General features: G+C 36.4%; 4 protein-coding genes and 2 long non-coding RNA genes across 23 annotated transcripts; 3 read left to right on the top strand and 3 right to left on the bottom strand.

The window, feature by feature from the left end:
• Positions 250-1,423, bottom strand: LOC104726471. Of its 3 annotated transcripts, XR_758056.2 has the most exons (5): positions 1,314-1,423; positions 1,089-1,237; positions 835-942; positions 629-662; positions 250-493 (listed from the first exon to the last, which is right to left on the bottom strand). It is a non-coding gene; the product is annotated as an uncharacterized LOC104726471 (long non-coding RNA). The 3 variants fall into 3 exon arrangements; XR_002034075.1 differs by having other exon boundaries at positions 250-662; positions 755-942; XR_758054.2 differs by having other exon boundaries at positions 250-662.
• Positions 2,725-4,665, top strand: LOC104728982. Its single transcript, XM_010447888.1, has 5 exons — positions 2,725-2,853; positions 3,014-3,106; positions 3,236-3,448; positions 3,533-3,697; positions 4,300-4,665. The coding sequence occupies exons 1-5, from the start codon at positions 2,725-2,727 to the stop codon at positions 4,663-4,665; spliced, it is 966 nt and encodes a 321-aa protein (XP_010446190.1).
• On the bottom strand, positions 6,930-8,683 carry LOC104728981 (calcium-dependent protein kinase 11-like). The gene has a single exon (XM_010447887.2). The coding sequence runs from the start codon at positions 8,352-8,354 to the stop codon at positions 6,930-6,932; it is 1,425 nt and encodes a 474-aa protein (XP_010446189.1). The 5' UTR covers positions 8,355-8,683.
• LOC104726469 lies at positions 8,859-14,086 on the top strand. 16 transcript variants are annotated; one of them, XR_758049.2, is made up of 20 exons: positions 8,859-9,083; positions 9,198-9,235; positions 9,335-9,386; positions 9,590-9,673; positions 9,774-10,345; positions 10,427-10,580; positions 10,666-10,735; positions 10,846-10,889; positions 11,002-11,037; positions 11,110-11,124; positions 11,261-11,346; positions 11,466-11,530; positions 11,618-11,778; positions 11,874-11,944; positions 12,045-12,256; positions 12,427-12,686; positions 12,815-12,873; positions 13,057-13,192; positions 13,428-13,497; positions 13,896-14,086. It is a non-coding gene; the product is annotated as an uncharacterized LOC104726469 (long non-coding RNA). The 16 variants fall into 16 exon arrangements; XR_758047.2 differs by lacking the exon at positions 10,846-10,889 and having other exon boundaries at positions 9,774-9,891; positions 10,013-10,345; positions 11,002-11,124; XR_758048.2 differs by lacking the exon at positions 10,846-10,889.
• On the bottom strand, positions 14,693-15,784 carry LOC104726468. The gene is made up of 2 exons (XM_010445338.2): positions 15,636-15,784; positions 14,693-15,373 (listed from the first exon to the last, which is right to left on the bottom strand). Exons 1-2 carry the CDS (start codon positions 15,667-15,669, stop codon positions 14,919-14,921), a joined length of 489 nt encoding a protein of 162 aa, XP_010443640.1. The 5' UTR covers positions 15,670-15,784; the 3' UTR covers positions 14,693-14,918.
• On the top strand, positions 16,622-19,431 carry LOC104726467 (laccase-16-like). The gene is made up of 6 exons (XM_010445336.2): positions 16,622-16,898; positions 17,139-17,290; positions 17,404-17,648; positions 17,733-17,861; positions 18,033-18,974; positions 19,226-19,431. Exons 1-6 carry the CDS (start codon positions 16,791-16,793, stop codon positions 19,354-19,356), a joined length of 1,707 nt encoding a protein of 568 aa, XP_010443638.1. The 5' UTR covers positions 16,622-16,790; the 3' UTR covers positions 19,357-19,431.

The following is a 19,513-nucleotide window of genomic DNA, read 5'->3' as shown; positions in this document are numbered from 1 at the left end:
AAGAAAAACCTGTCCATACATCACCAACACAAGCTCTATGTCGCCCTTTCAAAACAGTGCATATTCTACACAGAAATGACTACATGCTTTATATACACAATTGTATTCTATTGCACATGCTTGTTCACTCTTTAGTTTACTCCTCACTTACCAATTCCTTCTTATTAACTTCATTTCCACATGTCTTTATCCTTGTATAAACCATAAGGCTAATCATGGCCATTTTAAAATTTACCAAAGCATAGTATCTGATGAGAATAAATCATAATCATTTAATTAGTATAGTTAAAACAATACATACATAGATTCAAAAAAACAAATAGGAATAATGTATACAGAGTGGATATATATATCTTGTTTCAGTATCGATTGAGCAAGCTATAGAAAGACATATTGACAAACCTTGGAGAGATGAAATATGCAAAATAGAACAATCAATACGAAAAAATTGTATGCCACTTTGATCATGCTTACAACTTGGACCGTGCATGGGCTGAAAATGAAAATCAATATGCCAAACAAAAGGTAGTTTTGGGAACGAACATGAATCAACATATATATTGTGGAAAAGTTAATAAAAAATGGTTCCAAATTAAAAAAATTGGATTGCATTAAGTAAATGACTAACCATTGTTGTTCTCTCTTTTCTTTTTATTATTCTCCTGCGTAAAACAGATAAAGAGAATTAAATTCTTTTTATTTTTCTGTGAAGACTTGAGGAAGGGTTTCATGAAAGAATTAAATAAAATTTTACCCAACAACATAGATCAATTGTTCCTAGAACCTGACAATGGGAAATTAATAAGAAGAAGTCCATATGTGAGGTAGAGGTACCATAAGGATATCATGTCTTGTAAATGGCATAGAAGACAATTTGAGATTAGGAGACAGTTTGAAACTCCATAGGCGGAAAGCTCATTCTTTCATGTTGGAGACTAACCCCTACAGTTAGATGGTAAACATTAAACAAAAGATGTAAAAACCTCACGATCCATAACCAATTGCTAAATAAAACAATAGGTGAAAGAGTGGGAGACTGTAATTCGGATCTAAACTTGCAAATCCATAATTCTATATGTGAGAATAACCTTGAGAATTACTCCAGCTTTATCTTTTGGATCCAGCTTTATCTTTTAGATAATAATTCCATGTCTACGATATTAAAGCTCTGATCTTCCATTCTTTTGTCAAAGAATTTTAGATGTGAAAGATGTGTATAATCCAGAGAATCTTCCACCTGAATATATAAAAATTATAATTAATATGAGTTGAAGATAAAATCTATGAATATGAACAAAAGTTTGAACATTCACCTGACTGAGAATTGTAATAGATGAGCAGAAAAAAACGATGGAACAGAGAGGATTAGAGGAGGGGATAACAGATAATAGAAACTGAATTGGGATTTAAATAAAAAAAGAATCGGTTGTATAATCACCTTGAACGTGGGTGTTAGTGGGCGGAAAATTAGGGATACAAATCGACAAAGAAAATAGTTACAGGGTTTACAAATCATTTTTATGGACTTGGACTTTATTAATAGCCCAAACATTTGCAAATATATTCTTTTTGAATTTTCATTCAGGTTTTCTTAGACGTGTAAACGTTTTTGTATTTTCCTTTCTCGTAAAATTTTTTTTGTGCGAAAGTAATGGATAAATGATTTTGTTTTTTCTTTTAATTTTGAAATAATAAATCTGATGTGGCAGAATTTTATTCGCCAAATGACTTGTGCTTTATAGGACAAAAGATTACTTCACACAATTGTATTTTCAGTTAACTCTAAACGCACTCTAAACGCCTCAGATGTTTATCGCGTTGACTACTCAGTCAACGAAACCCAAACAGATGACATTTCCTTCTTTTTTTTTGTAAATTTCCAGTTTCTTTTAAATACTATAAATTAACGTTTTGGGATATTTTTTTGTTCCACAAATATTGATTTCCTACAATTTTGAATTAATTAAAGTTAATATTTTCTAATATTCAAGAAATAATCATTTAAAATATTTAAATTTCTAAATTTTTATTGGTCTAAAATTAAATAATAATGTATTTAAATTCAGTAATTATTATTTTCTTAAAATGTATAAAAACTTGTAAACATCTAGGAACATAAGAATTATATGATTTGAGTAATTTCCTTTTTTTTTTCTTCAACGTATATGAAATAAATTTCTTTTTTTTTAACGATATACATAACATTATACATGGAATGAAACTGGAATTCTGAAGGTAATGCGATTTATTTGATTTAAGAAAATAGAATTACGTTTACATGACTTTTTACTTATATGTTCAAGTACATATAAAATAGAATTTTAATATTATTTTAAATTATAGAATGATGTATGGCAGTTTTGAAACATAGATGATTGTGTCTATCTACCATTCAATTTGTTCTATAATCAAATAATATTAAAAATATAAAATATACAGAACAAAAACGGCAACATTGAATATTATTAAAATCATTGTTCGTTACAATATCTGGTCAACATCAATTTTAGCTAGAAAAAACAAAAAAAAACGGTCAGTAAATGGTGACCAAAAAAAAAAAACGGTCAGTAAATTGGTTCTATTAAACAAACAAACAAACAATCAATACCTTAGATTATAGTTGACTAAGTATATATTAATTACCATGTATACATATTGGAGAAAATTTAACAAACAAAAAATCGAAAGTGAAAAGTCGTATACAAAATGAGAAAGTGGGGGTTAATGACACTAGTTGGGGTTCTAATGATAACAAATTGTGTGATAGCACGAAGAAGATTGTCTCAAGAAGTAAATTTGGAATTAGAGTTGCAACTTAAGCTTCTGAATAAACCTGCGCTTAAAACTGTGAAGGTAATTAGTTACTTAAACTCCTATATGTTGAAGAGATCTAAATAATCTCAGGTTTTATTCATTGTAATTAGATACATAAACAACACTATAATGATAAAGACGCATCTATTACATACTGTATGTTGTTTTTAACATTTAACTAGTTTGTGTTTTCTTTCAGACGGAACATGGTGACGTATATGATTGTGTTGATTTCTATAAGCAACCTGCGTTCGATAATCCTCTTTTAAAAGACCATGATTTTCATTTTGACGTAAGTGGTTTGGCTTATTAAACCCTTAATTTGGAATATATAACTCCATGCATCGAATGATGAATCTATTTTTTTTTTTCCATTTACATTGATAATACAAAAATTGCTTGCTAAAATGTTTTGGATTAGATGAAACCAAATCATGAGATCCAAAGATTGACGACTCGCGAAAGTAAAGATTTGAGTAGCGACAAGATTAAAGCATTTGAGTTCAAAGGAGTCGGGTGTCCACATGGAACTGTACCAATCAAAAGGACAACCAAAGAGGATCTGATGAGGCTTAGAAACTCAACCGGCTCGATTATACATCCTCAAACCGATGCTGATGAACCGGGACTACACGTAAATATATCATTCTTCTGTGATTAATCAATTATTTACATCAAATTTTATGAATTTATTCAATTAGACTTGTGGATGATACAGTTTGCGGGAGCTCAAGTAAATAACAGAAAGCTAGACAATATGAAATTAGGAGGAGGAGAAGCTTATTTTAGCCTATACCAAACTCCAGACGTTGGCCAATTGCAATTTAGTTCTGGTTTGATCAAAGTAGCTGCTGGTGATGATTTCATAAAAGCCGGTTGGACCGTAAGATACCCATTATACTACACAATTCAATCCTATTTTTTTCATTTTTTCATTAATTTTCCATTACCATTGATATATAAAATTAGGAAAAATAATAGCCACTATATATGGATATAATATAGGGTCTCCATAACATAACGTGTATGTTGTCCAAATTTACAGGTGAATCCAACATTATATGGAGATAATCGTTGTCGATTATTTGTGTATTTAAAAGTAAGTTTAATTTCCACTTTTTTATTTTTTAAAAATACCTGTCAGATTACTCATCTTTTAATCATTAGTTAAACACAATTTTTATGAACTCTTTTCCATCTACATGTGTGTTTTATTCTAAATATATATATATACGTAGTACAGACAAAGAACGAGAGATGTTTCAATACCAATTGTCCAGGTTTCGTCGTAAAAAATTCCGAAATCCCTCTTGGTCATGTCTTCAAGGTGTCCAAACCCGACGTGATAATGGAAACTAGATTTTACATCTTCCGAGTAAGCAACATATTATACATGCTTATTAGTTACACCTCAGATCGATCATCTGAAGTTACTTTCTTCTCGATTTAAGTTTTGGTTGTATTATTTCTTTTTTTAACTACAAGGACATTGGGAGTGGGAACTGGTGGTTAAGATTGGGTGACATAGACGTAGGTTTTTGGCCAATTCAAACTCTGGTAGGATTAGGTGATACTGCCACCGATATATACTGGGGAGGAGATGTGTTCAGTGTCCCGAACTCAAAGAGTTGTCCGATGGGTAACGGCAAAACAATGACGGGTCCGTACCCGAACCTATATGCATATGCACGGGGCGTGTCGGTTCTTGACGAAAATAAAGGAACACTTGAGTCAGTAGATGATAGAAACGATCTTGTATCAGATATCGGTATGAGTTACGTTCTCCAAAGTCTTAATGGTTGGGGTAAAACCATCTTCTTTGGTGGTCCTTCTGGTGTATTTGGAAAATAGTTTAATCATTAAAACCACATATATATCTTCTTTGGTGTTTAACAAAGATTTATTCTAAAATTAATAAGATTCTATGTAAGAGAAACTTATATATTATTTGTATAGACATTTGTATTATAAGTTTTTAAATGGGAGCTGTATATATCCATTATAACTTTGAGATGGGAGAGAATGATAGCTAAGTAACTCGAATATGTGTTCCATTCTAAGCACTATGTAAGAAAACTTAAAACAATGCATATTTGGGCTAATTACAATGTCTATAGTTTCAAACGATCAAGGTATTGGGTAACTTTGATGGGAGCACAGAGCATCAAGTTATATATTCCAAAGGGTTTAAGGCTTTAAGCCAAAACATGAATCAAGCTAATGCTTTCCCATTTGTTAGTGCCAGGGACAGTGATGATCAATGGTATGAGGAAAGTGGGGAAAGCAGATTTAGCAATGAAGATAATTAATGAATAGCAAAACTGGGATTGGTTATGAGAGAATACGGCTAGTGTTAAATTAAAACTAAGGCGTGTCAAGTTGAAGGACTCTGCTTTGATGATACTTTTGATACGTTTGAGTTTAAGAAAATTTAATTACTTTGCAAAATTTTGAGTATTTTTAGTTAACTGGAACCCTCTAACCGGCTCAGAGTTTTCACGCTGACTCCTCAGTCAACGAAACCCAAACAGATGGACATTTCCGAGGAGCTTGTTCCTGATTGAGACTCCTCTGTTCATCAAGCTCCTGACTTGAAAGGCTTAAGTAGCTTCGCTCTCTCTCTTGAGATCTGTGATCGGGTAAACATCGGCGGCGGTGACTTGATTTCTCATAAAATCGATCCTTACGAATTTGGGTTCTCCTGAGAAGTGTCGACTCTTAAGTTGCATCCAGGTTTGTACCCATCAGACTGATTGATAATTAAACGAGAGTTGGGTTATCTTGTCTTTTAATCTTTCGTTTTTGTTACGGTTTAGGGAACAACACAATCATCTCTAGCTACACGGTTTTTAATCCTTTGCAGCAGAACCAAGAGGTACGTCTTTTTAAACTGTTTGAAGTTTGCTCATTTGGGTGTTTGTTTAGAGTTGGCAAAAATTGTATCTTTTTTTTTTTTGCATTGTGTAGATTCTCTCATTTCTCGATTTGTGTGCAGGTTTGGTTTGGTCTCCAATTGTTGATTTGGTTGTGTTGATTCCAATATGGGACTAGAGAATCTCGAGGCTTTAAGTCTGAGCAATTTATTTATTGTGTCACCAAGTTTGATCACTGTGTTTAGTATTGTGTCACCAAGTTAATCTGGATTACGTTTTGTTACTTAGATCATTTAGCAAGCAGCTTTCTCTCCCTCCCTCTCTCTCTCTGTTATTCACACTCGACATCTTTACTTTTTTTTATCCTTTAAAGCCACCAAAGGTGTTTGTTCTGTTCTGTTGCAGAATGAGACATTCTTAAGATCATTGTTTTTTTTTAATATCATAAATCTTGTGTATGATGGATGTGTATACGATTTGGCAGGGTGTCCTTTAAGATTTCGCAGCCGGAACTTGTTTCTGCACCTAGCACCAAATATCCCAACATTGTAAGCTTTCTCTCTAGTTGATGGGGCTGACATATCCTTTTCTTGCTCAGTTTGGTGGCCTGTTCACTGCTTGCTCAGTTTAGTTTGTGTTATGTTCTTGTTTCAGTTTGAGTTTTTCTTTGAGTTTGTGTTATGTTTTTGTTTCACTTTGCAGGCTTGTTTACTATTGGGGTTTTAAGTGAGGATTTGATATCTTTTGGTAACGAGAGTCAACTTTCTCCGCAAAGTGCTGTTTTTGGATGTGAGAATGTGGAAACTGGCGATCTTTTTAGCAAACGTGCTGATGGTATAATGGGGTTGGGTCGTGCTAAGCTTAGTGTTGTTGATCAGCTTGTTGATAAGGGTGCTATCGAGGATACTTTTTCGTTGTGTTATGGAGGCATGGAAGTTGGGGGTGGTGCTATGGTACCATTGGAGGACAAACCTCAAATAACAATGGTAAGTGAAGCTTTACTCAGGTTTTTTCTATTATGTTTTGCTTGTAAAACAAGTTCTGTTTTTTTGAAATGTTATGTAAAAAACTTGTTAAGAAACTTACCATTGGAGGGATATATATTACAAAAATTTTATTAGGCAAATTTGTATTTTTGGTAATTAAAATATTCTAACAAACTTGCTAACAAACTTAGACAGTTGAGGTCAGTTTACATGGAAACGTTTTACTACAAAACCTGAAGAAATTGCAGGAATAAAATCAGATGTGTACATACAATATTTTACTGATAACAGTTATCTTCCTTCTTTTTGCTCTAGCAGAAGAGCGACAATCTGCTTCCGTCTGATTCTCCCCTGCTTCCTCACGCCTCTCAAGTTGTGAAGAAGAATCTGGTGAAGGCAGTGACCTCTTTGGGCTTGAGTCTCGAAGTTTTCCATCTGTTTCAGTGATGTCACTGTTCGCTGGGCCTGGGCTAAAAAAGGAGCTTGGCATGGAGGGAATTTCAGTTGATGAGAAGGCAGCTGAGGTTGATTCCGGTTGTTTCCCATCAAAAGAAAACCCACCAAAACCGGAATTTGGCAGTGTGTTGTTATCAGCAGCAGGTAAGAAAGACGAGAATGATGATTGCTCTGACTGTGCCATGCTAAAGCTATAATCTTGTTCTCGAGATACACATTGTGTGGAGAAAGAGCATCCACCACCATTCTCCAATCCTTCACAGCCAAACCCATCCTGATCATCATATCCTGATTCAGATAATTGCTCCATCCACCACGAGTGAGCTAGAACATCATCAGCTGTTAACCTTTGAGAAGGATCAAGACAAAGCATCCCCCGGATCAAATCCTTGGCGTATGAAGTTATATGGTCCCATGGCTCTTCAGAAAAACTCAAATCTGCAGTGCTGACAGCATCAAAAATCTTTGAGTCAGTCTCTCCCCAAAAGGGAGGTACTCCACTGAGAAGAATGTACAAAATAACGCCTGCACTCCATACATCAGCAGCTTGGTTATAATATCCCCCTGACAACACTTCTGGGGCTACGTAAAAAGGACTGCCAACTGTGCCGCCCAACTTTTCCCCAGGCTTTATAAAGGTTGCCAGACCAAAATCAGCCAATTTGATAGGAGATGAAGAAGACATTGTGGCCATAAGAATGTTCTCAGGTTTCAAATCTCTGTGGACAACACCGCTATCATGACAGAACTTGACCACTTGCATCAATTGCTTGAAGAGCAACCTAGCACGGAACTCGGAATACCTTCCATATTTCTCGAGCCTGTCAAAAAGCTCACCGCCTGCGCATAGTTCCATCACAAGATGCACGGAATCTTCCCCCTCGTAAACCGCTATGAGATTCACAACGTTGGGGTGCCGCCCAGCTAACTTGGCCATTATAGAAATCTCGAGTTTGAGACTATTCATGTCGTCTTGTGTAACAAGGCTGTCTTTAGATATGGACTTGCAAGCAAGCCTCTCTCCAGTTAACTTATCAGAACATACTCTTACGACACCAAACTGACCGCAACCTAACTGTTCCCCAAGCGCATATCGATCTTTTAAGTTGGAAACGTTTACAGGAGGGTTTAGAATGGTTTCTTCATCAGTAAGGCTTGCAACTTTAAAGCAATTGCAGAAAAGCGGGCTCGTATTCTCCTTAATATCAGCTATGTCCATACCCATTATCTATCCAAATCTTTAGTTTCTTACAAAATTTACAGCCTGCCTATAATAATAGATACCCCAAACTAGGTCTAATCTAGCAAGCGATCGAATCTACTCTTCGTTGAAACCGTACGTAAGCCTGCATTCACCTTCAGATCCTCCTATCTCTTTATTTGCAAAGAGTAGTGTGAGAATCGAATCACGTCGAAGAGCAAACGAACAACAACAGCTAAATAGGTTGCAGCGAAGAGACCAAACCCAGTCCTCTCTCTCTCTCTCTCTCTCTCTTCTCTTTCAAATTAAAATTGTCGTGTCAACTGTGAAAGTAAATTCCCATTCTTGTCTATATATATGATTGAGTAATTTTCCTTTTTTCTTTTTAACGTATATAAAAAAAAATTAAAAAAGGTAAATTTCCTTTTCTCTTTTATTTTTTAACAACATAAAAAAAAAAAAAAAAAAATCTGCCCGTTTATAAATAAATATATATATCGATCAACAAATCTCTCTCTCTGTGAGAAATCAAATCACAAACACACGCTCCTCTTCTTCTTCAGTCTCCTTCCACCAAATAGAAAAGAGAGCGAGACTCTCTCCCTATCTCTCTCTCTCTCTCTCTCTCTCTCTTGGTCGTTGATGATTTTGAAGGATGAAGAAGATTCAGAACAGAGGGATGATTGATGATGACCGAAACAACAACAGCGACGCCGACATCAATTGTGGTACGGTCATCGTCTTCACCATCATGTAAATACAATTTTTCCTACGATCACCGTATCTTCTCTTCTAACGACAACCAATTAAAAAGGTTTCAAAATTCTTGGGTTTTTTTTTTAACGGTGATTCTGTTTCTATGTGTAGGTCGGGGAGATGTTCGAAGAATGTTTGGGGGATTTAGGGTTTGTTTTCTGGTTTTCTCTCTTCTATTAGGCTTTTGTTTTAAATTCTGGAATTGACAATTAACGATGGTTTCTTCTTCTAACTCTATATGTGTGCAGATCAGAGAGATGGTTTGAAGATTGATGAAGAAGACTCGGAGGACTACTCAAGGTTTGAATCCATAAGCGCCAATACTGATACTTTGGTTTTGTTTGTTTCTGTTCCTCTCTCTATATATATGGATTGGATGGAGGAGAGCTGTATGGTTCACTTTATGACGGATGATGAATGGTGCTTTTTAATTCTCATAGCTTAACGAATCTGTTTCATTATTCTACGAGGAACTCATCTTTTTTATTTTTTATCTCTTGCAGGAATTTCATCTTTAAACAATGGCAAGGGATTACCAGCCAGCAAACAGGGACGACATCTTCATTTGCTTTTAATGTCTAAAGCAGGTATGAACCTTTTTTCTTCGATTTAAGATTTCTACATGTGGGATTTCATAAGCTTAGTATGTTATTTCAGACTTCAAAGACTAACGATGATGGTTCTTAGAATCGTTGATGTGGTGCAGGTGTCGTTTTGGTGACTTGGTGATAGGAATAGATTAGCAAAACAGTGTAGATCAAAGATTAATCAACGTTACTCTTTATTGATTGATATCGGAATGCAAGTTAAGAGATTTATTATAAGGAGTCTCCACCCTCCTACCTTACAACCCTTCAATACTTTCTTGATACCTTCTCTCTTAATCCTCCTCTCTTTATTTATACTACTCGTTATTCTTATCCCAGGCGACAATGCCGTTAGGCCATGTGCAAATCACCCCTTGACAGCTCACTAACCCACCGACTTATTCTTTAACTCTGGTCACGTTACTTAACCCTGATGACTCACCCTAGTGACTCATGCTTCAGTCCAAAACGGTTCCTCCTGAAGCTTCTGGATTCTTCTTAGCTTCCTGGTTCACCACTTGGGCCTTGGCCTTGTTTCTCCTTCGCAACTGATAGAGGACTGGAGGGTGTTGGGCCTCCTATGTATCACTTGGCTAGTGAGGATCAGTGGCTGACTTTGTTTGTTTCCATGGTGTTTCTTCTACTCTCATCTGATTTGACGGCCAAGTAAAGGTATGAATTTCTTGGGGTTAATTTATGGTTTTCACTTTAACTCTTACAAATTAACAGTGGTTCTTCTAATTCTATGTGCAGACCGGTTAGATGGTTTGGAGAATGATGTTTCATATAACAAAAACTTGGCCGGCGTGCGTGCTCACAGTGTAACAACATGAAACTGATTCTATTGTATCTTTGACTCGATACAATACGTCTTCCTTTTTGTCCCCTTCAAATTCTCCATCCATAAGTGAGTCTAATTTCCTTTAGAGTTTTATTCTTTGTTACACAATTTAAGATCTGAGAGAGACTGAGATTTTTTTCTATGGTTTTAGGTGTTGCTAGCTTCTCTGGATGGAGATATAGGTTTCCTTTCATCCGATGGAAAACCTATCTTCTTGTTCTGTAAGTAATCTCAAAATCCTCTCTGCCTTCCTTTGTTTTGTTCTGTTTCAAGTTTACTCAACCAATAATATTCTTTTTTTTTGGTTATTTTGAATGCAACCTATTGGAAGTTACTAGAATTGTGGAGACCACTATCATCAACAGTTATGCAGCTGTAATTTAGAATTTGGGGATTTATTGCTTATCTATTTATGGGTTCATTTAGGATGTTGGTTAAATCCTGACTTGAAAATTAACGATGGTTTCTTCTAATTCTATATGTGCAGATCATAGATGGTTTGAAGAATGAGGAAGACTCACAGGTTTTGTTTCAATCATCACCACAATCCATAAGTGAATACTGAGATTTGTTTTGTTTGTTTCTGTGTCTCTAGATGGAGGGAGGAGAGGTATATATGATTCACTTTCTTCGTATTACTACGGATGATGATGCATTTTGAGTCTTTATTACTTTAGAACAGACTCGTTGCTTAATGAATCTGTTTTATTAACACACTCATAACTCTCTCTTTTTTTCTCTTGCAGCAATTTCATTTTTTTACTAATGGCGAGGACTAACCAGCCAGCATGCAAAGACATCATCAATTGCTTTAAGGAAAGTGTCCAAGCAGGTATGAAGTTTTTTTTCACTTTGATTTCAAGATTGATACGCATGGGATTTCTGGTTTGAACTTAGGCTTTCAGACTTAAAACTTTAACGGTGGTTCTTAGAATCGTTGATATGGTGCAGGTAAGGATTAGAGGAGGGCTTTGTTTGTTTCTTCAACTCTCATCTGATTTGATGATCTAGTAAAGGTATAAAGTTCTTGGGGGGTTAGAGTTTTTCACTTATGCTCTATTGCTCTTACAAATTAACAATGGTTCTTTTAATTCTATGTGCAGATCGGTGAGATTGTTTGAAGAATAATATTTTATAACAAAAACTTGGTCGGCGTGCGTGCTCACAGTGTAACATCATGAAATTGACTGTATAGTGATTGATGACTCTATAGTCTAATACAATACGTCTTCCTCCTTTTCCACTTCAAATTATCCATCCATAAGTGAGTCTATTTTTCTTTACTGTTTTATTCTTTTTTCACACAATTTTAGATCGCATAGAGACTGAGATTTGTTTTGTTGTTTTTAATGGTTTTAGGTGTTGCTAGCTTGTCTAGATGGAGATATAAAGTTCCCTTTCATCCGATGGAAAACCTATCTTCTTGCTCTGTGAGTAATCTCAAACTCTTCTCTGCCTTTCTTTGTTTTGTTCTGTTTCAAGTTTACTAAACTAATAACAATCTTTTTTTTTTGGTTATATTCAATGCAGCCTATTGGAAGTTGTCCTAGAGTTGTGGACACCACTATTTTGTTTGAATTTTGTTCTGTAGATGGTGTAGAAGCTGCGAAAGAAATGTTATGGAAGAAATGTGGTACATCTGTTAATTCTATGGCTTTAGAGCTTTATGATGACACTGGCTCAAAGGTTGCAGTTCTCAGTGATGATACAAGACCCCTTGGTTTCTTATCCCCTTTTGATGGGTAACTTCTGTTTTCCCCATAGCTTTATAGATTGCCAAAAGTTTGCTAGGAGCCAATTTATCTCAATGGATCTCTGTTCAGAGTAATCTTGATAGATGGCAGCCAATTATATGTGATGGCTTCTTGTATTGTCTGTTCATCTGATTGTTCTTTTCTGCCGCTTTCAATAGGTTCCGGTTACACATCATAGATCTTGACCCCTCTTCGGTCACAACTGGAGGCTGGCTTGAAGATACGTCATTGGTTGAGAAGTATACCATCTCTGAAGACGGTTATGCCAAACGAACTGGTTAATTCTTCATTACATGCAAAGGATGTGTCTCAAAGGAGATAAGACAAGTTTCTCTATCAAGTGACTTTGAATATATGTCGGATTTCCTTTGATGGTTCTATGTTCTTGTGTTCAAAGCCCAGACAGTTGGAGGCCAAGGTATGACAAAACGAATATATCAATATAAGCCAAACTATTGCTTCTTGTCAAACTTTGTCTCTGGGAGAAGTATTTGGGGTAGACTATGTCATTCAAGAAAACAAATGTTTTTATGTTTCTTCTTCCAGTTTCATCCTTTCAACGGACGAAGGAGAACTATATGGAAGATCTCTGTGCAAATATCAAGGTTAGCCAGAAATATTCTTTTTGTATATGGAAGATCTCTGTCCAAATTATCAATGTTATTTTTCCTTCTTTAAACTGAAGAGCCAGTTTCTTGTTAACTTTGTGAGACCTGACCTCTCTGATTCTGCTCTTTCTCAACTCACTATGATTCTAATCTATTTAACCATCGCCGTTAAATATTAAGGTGGGAGGGTAGATGCCAAGAGTTGAGCCTGGGGAGAAAAGAGGAATGGTCAAATATGTTGGACGAGCATAGTCGTCAGGTCCTGGCTATTGGGTTGGAATTCATATGATGAGCCCCTTAAAAAACATGATGGCATGTAAGTTCATTCTTTCGTATTGATGTTATCTTGTACACGTTGACATTAAACTCTATCACAAATTAAAGTAAATGCTTCTGGAACTTTAATTTCAGTTGTAGCTCATGTTTCTGTGTGCTAGTATCACTTTAAGCGTCTTCATCTTTTCTTAACATATGGTGTTCATATCGTAAGTAGTAGTACAGTCTGTGGAAGCTCGGTTGCCAGATCCCACATATTTAACACTGGCTTACAGTTGCAGGGTGAAAGGAACAAGATTCTTTGAGTGCCCTCCGCTTCATGGTGGTAGGGTCCGGCCGGGCAAAGTAAGTATTTTGTTTTCTATAAGGTCTTAGCTTGACAGTTGCCTAATACATTCCGCTTGTGAAGTGACCGTATTACATTTCATAGAACTGAACTGGTTAGTCATTCTACATAATCCGTCGTATAGTACAATTTGATGTTTCTCAAAAAGATGTCAACGTAGGTTTTACCTTTCTAAGTTTAATGTTAGGCGTCTGGAGTCCAATACGGGTTAGCTATAGAACTAGCTAAAAACCTAGGGGTATTAATGTATTAGCACTCTCAAGCTATCTTTTGGGCGAGTTTGAACCTACTATTGATTGGGTTCGTAGCAGTTAACTTCGTTTAAGTGATTGGTTGGATAGACTTAATCAGAGAACCATCTTTTGCTACTCATGAACTTGATATTATTGGCTTGCAGGTTGGTGATGATCCGGAAATACAAAATTTTCACGGAGAGTTTGAAAAGATTTGTTTTTGTGTTCAACATCCTCTCTTTTATCCTATAACATTTTAAATCTAGTTTTGGATTTAGAAGAGTCGGTGAAAACACAATGCAGAACTAATTATAAATTTTTAGGAATAATGACTAGTAACAATTTGATTTCACAAGGATTCAGGTTATATGATTGGCGGTTAATACACAATTATAACCCTGGGTCAAGAACCAAAAACCAAAAACCAGATGTACTTATATGTCTAAGTTCTGGTCCTTAGTCTCTCTCTCTTGTCATGGTCTACCATGTCGGTCGAAGGATGAAGCATTCCCGCTGTCCCATCAATCCCGAGAACCCTTTTTGAGGTAAAAGACTGGTAAAGGACCACCTATGGGGATCACGCAACGCTCAGTCTCTTCCTCAATCCTCTTCACATTGATCCCCAAATGATCATCTTACTCAAAAACACGCACTTGTGGGCTTTTATCAGATAATATATAAAGTATTTTGTCTTTTGTCCTCGTAACATACATAACCGGGTGAAGCGCATTAATAAGGGACGAGGAATCTATATATAGTATCAAGGATCGGATACTTGTTCTTCTTAAATTATCGTGAGACGAAAGAGGAAACTAATAAGCAAGAGAAGCATGAGAATTCAGTGTCAATATATGCACATCTTCCGAGTTCTGACACTGAAGAGAAACTTTAGATATTGGCTCTGATCAAAACAACAGCCACTACTAGACTTGAAAAAATCAATAGTTTCAAACTCGAGGTATTGAATAAAGCATCAAGTTATATTTTCGAAAACATGAATCAAACCAATAATAAAGCACAAGCGCTACTTCCCCAAGAGCAAGAACATCAATGGTACCCTAGGACAGAAAGCAGTTTTGTACTTTCTGCTATAAGTAGACAGAAACACTTGTACGAGTGGTTGAATCCTTAGTGATACACAGCCTAAATTACACAAGTTTTTATTTTATCACAACCCTTATGCACCCTTATTCAAGATTATGCCCTTTCTCTTGAAGCTCAGTAATGACCTCATTCCTCATTCTGAGCCACAGTTTCTGAGCCTCTTTATCAAACTTCTTTTTCTCCATTTCCTTCTGGTAATTATCTGCTTCACCTTCAGACTCAACAATCCCTTTGGGGCCAATCGCTGTACCGATCATTCCTCCCTTTGCAACAAAATCCTCCATGGCCTCTGTATCACCAGGATAAGGAAACTCACGCCTCTCATACAAATGAGCCAACTCTCTCTCCTCCTTTGGTCTCGGCTTCAACGTCCACCAACCTAAAGGAGACGTTTCATTGTAAATCCAAGCAATGCCAAAGACTGTATAGGTGCAAAGCAATGCTTTCCCCACTTGTTTCCAAAAGAACATATCGTCACGCCCTAATCCAACCTTCTTCAGGTACTTGTTTGCATCCATTGACTTCAATGCTTCTATTCCTGTTCACCAAAACAAAGTTCAAATGAGATTTCGTTCAGGCATTTCATCGAACACCTTATGTGACGGTTGACACCTACTAACTTAGATCACACCAACAAGTAAAAGTCGAAATCTTTGATAAAACCCCACAATCTCTGGAGATAATACACCAATTTCATGGATTTATCCCTATAAATTTTATCCGAATGTGGGAAACAAAATAAAAAAAATAGGAGATTCGATCGGGAAACGAGTAAAAAGATGGTTGAGAATAAATCTCACCCGTTTTAGCCTGTTGAAACTGTTTCCGCACCATCTTCTCCGGAGAGGTAAGGAGCTACGATCGAGCTTTATGTACGATGATCAATGAACTAAACCCAGCGACATTGGGAACTTGCATAAGTGAAAGCCGAAACGAAGAAAAATTTTGATCTCCGACTAACACAGAAAGCGACATTAAAACGGTATCGTTTAGTAATATTGGGCCTATTATCTTTTTGGGCCTTATTATTTACAATGTGGTTTGGATGTTGTGGGCTTGTTATTAATACTTAGTAGCAATGAACAACATACACTGTCGCTTCGTTAGTGTATTAGTGTCTAGCCAAATTACCAATTTATTAAATAAAATTAGAATAACAACTATACATGTATTTTGCTTATGGAGAGAAGAGAAGGATTCAATAATTGGATTAGATGAGCTGTTATATAACAACCAAGAAGTAGCTTTTTAGCTTTACCTTTCAAACGAATTATAAAATTGTAGTCAAATAATCCATACACTCTTTTTTCTTCTAAACATCTCTTCTACTAGCTAGTTTCAAACTCAAACACCAAACCAAATGACGACTGAATGAGTTTTTTTTATTATTATTATTGCGTTTTACATTTACGTTACAATGGATTAATAGATTTTACTTTAGACGTTTAAGCNAAATTTAAAAAAAAAAAAAAAAAAAAAAAAGTAAACATGAACGTGAACATACAAAATAATCGAGGTCATAGTCGTTAATTAAATAAACTTTATTAAATAGACACAATAGAGATATATATGAAAGAACAAATGTGGTTGAGTTTGGTTAGATGGAGGATGAGGTTAATTACTTAACCCTAAATACGGTTGAGCCACCAGATCACCTAAGCCCTTTTGACCTGTAAAATCTTGTTTCTTGATCTTTCCATTTTTACAGTCAAAATGTATTTTGCTAGCTATTAATATATTTAATCTCTCCAAGCTCCAATAATATTTAGTAGAAGCAAGTCTTTCCTCTTCCAGTAAGTTCCCTTCAAAGAGTACATGATCAGGACTCCTCCTTCAACCTAATAACTAAATACAACATCGCATCAATTTTCTCCCTTTCTTTCATTGTTCTCAAACACATCTATATACACAATACAAACCATAACAAACATCAAGACAAAAAGCTTCCGAGACTAATGGAGATCCCGAGACGATTTTGCTTCTGCGTCCTAACGCTCTTTGTGGTTGTACTTCTATCGCCGACGACCACCGTTCAGGCCATGATCCGGCATTACAAATTCAATGTGAGTCTCTCCTCGCCATATGTGCGTATGCATACATGTAAAAAATGTCTCTTACGTAGAGTGTCTTTAGTTATTATGCAATTAAAAGCCTAGAGTTTCTTAGTTATGCAAAAAAATGTTTTTACGTACATCCGCTGATAAGTGATAATCTAATCCATAGGTTGATATGCATAACGATTCATGCATAGAAAATATCATGTTGTATGTACTGAGCTTTGGACTGAAATGTGTGTGCACTAGGTGGTGATGACGAACACCACGAAGCTGTGCTCGTCGAAGCCTATCGTCACCGTCAATGGAAAGTTTCCGGGCCCCACAATTGTTGCTAGAGAAGGCGACACTGTATTGATCAAAGTAGTGAATCACGTGAAGTACAACGTCTCCATCCACTGGTGAGCAACCTCAAACAAACCCGTTTTAGGATATTAATGAAAGTAGTCCCTTTCTTTGATTAATTAACTTTAACAATGTTGGACCCAACAACTAACTAACAATAACGGTTTAGGCACGGCATCAGACAATTGAGGACAGGTTGGGCAGATGAACCGGCTTACATAACACAATGTCCTATCCAACCGGGACAGAATTATATCCACAATTTTACATTGACGGGTCAACGAGGAACCCTTTGGTGGCATGCTCACATCTTGTGGCTTCGTGCCACGGTGCACGGCGCCATTGTCATCTTGCCTAAGCTTGGTGTCCCATACCCTTTCCCCAAGCCATACAAAGAGAAAACCATTGTTCTTGGTGAGCTACTACCCACAGTCCAATACACAACTTTCTTTTTAAAGGATTCTCTCTACAATTATAATCAATCTTCATAATATATAGGTGAATGGTGGAAATCGGACGTGGAAGAACTTATAAACGTGGCTTCAAAAATTGGAACAGCTCCTAGCGCTTCTGATGCACATACCATCAATGGTCATTCAGGCTCCCTCTCTAATTGTCCCTCCCAAAGTAAATTATCTATCAATAATCCTAAATTTCATAAACACTTTTTTAATGAAGTAAATTTATTTTATATGTTTTACTTTTTATACTATCAAATTGTGACACGACGATGACACTAGCCACTAGATTTGCATGTTTCGGTTATTTTCTAGTTTATAATGCTCTTTTCAATTGTAGGTAGCTACGGTTTACCCGTGAGAGCAGGAAAGACATACATGTTACGGATCATCAACGCGGCGTTAAACGAAGAGCTCTTCTTTAAAATTGCTGGTCACGTACTAACCGTTGTGGAAGTTGATGCTGTTTACACCAAACCTTATAAAACTGACACAGTATACATCGCCCCGGGACAGACTACTAACGTTCTCTTAACAGCAAACGCAAACGCGGGTTCCAATTACATGATCGCCGCCACAACATTTACGGACGCTCACATTCCATATGACAACGTTACAGCCACCGCCACTCTCCACTACATCGGCCCCACCGCCACCGTTCCCACCTTCAAAAAAACCATTCTTGCATCACTTCCGCCGCAAAACGCAACATGGGTTGCGGCCAAATTCACTAAATCACTCAGGAGCTTGAACTCTCGCGAGTATCCGGCTAGGGTTCCAAGCACCGTGGACCGTTCCTTGTTCTTCACGGTAGGTCTTGGCTCAAACCCATGTCCCAGCTGCAGCAACGGCATTCGCTTAGTGGCCGGAATAAACAACGTAACGTTTACCATGCCTAAGACCGCTTTACTCCAAGCCCATTTCTTTAATATTTCCGGTGTATTTACCGACGATTTCCCGGCTAAACCTTTGAACCCGTACGATTATACGGCACCGGTAAAGCTAGGCGTTAATGCCGCGACGATGAAAGGTACAAAGCTTTATAGGCTACCGTACAACGCAACGGTGCAAATAGTTTTACAGAATACAGCCATGATCTTGTCGGATAACCATCCATTTCATCTTCATGGGTTTAACTTCTTCGAAGTCGGTAGAGGTTTGGGGAACTTTAACTCGGAAAAAGATCCGAAAATGTTCAATTTGGTGGATCCAGTAGAAAGAAACACCGTTGGAGTTCCAGCCGGTGGTTGGACTGCCATTAGATTTATCGCCGACAATCCAGGTAATTTAATTCAATTTTAAAATTATAATGCCTATAAAGCTATAAGTGTAGCTAATTTTTTAATAGGGATTGGTTCTTCTTTTCGTTATTACATAAAAAAGCTGTCATACTTTAGTGTTTTTTTGGCTTTCTTTCAATCACGAATTGGTTTTTAGTATTTATATTCTTGTAGCGAATTATTTAACATTCGGTCCAACTTGCTAAAGTATTGTTTTTGTGGTGATTTGATTATTTTTTTGTTACAAATGAAGGGGTATGGTTCATGCATTGTCACTTGGAATTACATACAACTTGGGGATTAAAGATGGCATTCGTCGTCGACAATGGTCACGGTCCTGACCAGTCATTGCTTCCTCCACCCGCTGATCTTCCCAAATGTTAGGATATGTTTTTATTAATTTGTATCATTATTTTTGTGGGATTTATATTTAGTTACTTTTTGGGGAAATAAATGCTGGTTTTAGTGGATAAGTTCTAATTATTTATTTTGCATGTAATAAAAAAACAAAGAGAAAATTTATTTAAATGACATTTTTTTA

This window comes from Camelina sativa, chromosome 11 (genome assembly GCF_000633955.1).
Source record: "Camelina sativa cultivar DH55 chromosome 11, Cs, whole genome shotgun sequence".
In the NCBI taxonomy this organism is placed as follows: Eukaryota; Viridiplantae; Streptophyta; class Magnoliopsida; order Brassicales; family Brassicaceae; genus Camelina; species Camelina sativa.
Note: the sequence above shows the minus strand (reverse complement) of the source record. Positions and strands in the feature narration are given on the sequence as shown.

Excerpts from the sequence above, each read along its gene's own strand:
- LOC104726468 (XM_010445338.2), bottom strand. The coding sequence starts at position 15,669 with ATGGTGCGGAAACAGTTTCAACAGGCTAAAACGG. Across the intron at positions 15,374-15,635 it reads GTTTCAACAGGCTAAAACGG|GAATAGAAGCATTGAAGTCA; the intron begins GTGAGATTTATT and ends TTTGGTGAACAG.
- LOC104726467 (XM_010445336.2), top strand. The coding sequence starts at position 16,791 with ATGGAGATCCCGAGACGATTTTGCTTCTGCGTCCTAACGCTCTTTGTG. Across the intron at positions 17,291-17,403 it reads TACAACGTCTCCATCCACTG|GCACGGCATCAGACAATTGA; the intron begins GTGAGCAACCTC and ends ATAACGGTTTAG. Across the intron at positions 17,649-17,732 it reads AGAGAAAACCATTGTTCTTG|GTGAATGGTGGAAATCGGAC; the intron begins GTGAGCTACTAC and ends CATAATATATAG.
- LOC104728982 (XM_010447888.1), top strand. The coding sequence starts at position 2,725 with ATGACACTAGTTGGGGTTCTAATGATAACAAATTGTGTGATAGCACGA. Across the intron at positions 2,854-3,013 it reads CTGCGCTTAAAACTGTGAAG|ACGGAACATGGTGACGTATA; the intron begins GTAATTAGTTAC and ends GTTTTCTTTCAG. Across the intron at positions 3,449-3,532 it reads CTGATGAACCGGGACTACAC|TTTGCGGGAGCTCAAGTAAA; the intron begins GTAAATATATCA and ends TGGATGATACAG.
- LOC104728981 (XM_010447887.2), bottom strand. The coding sequence starts at position 8,354 with ATGGGTATGGACATAGCTGATATTAAGGAGAATACGAGCCCGCTTTTC.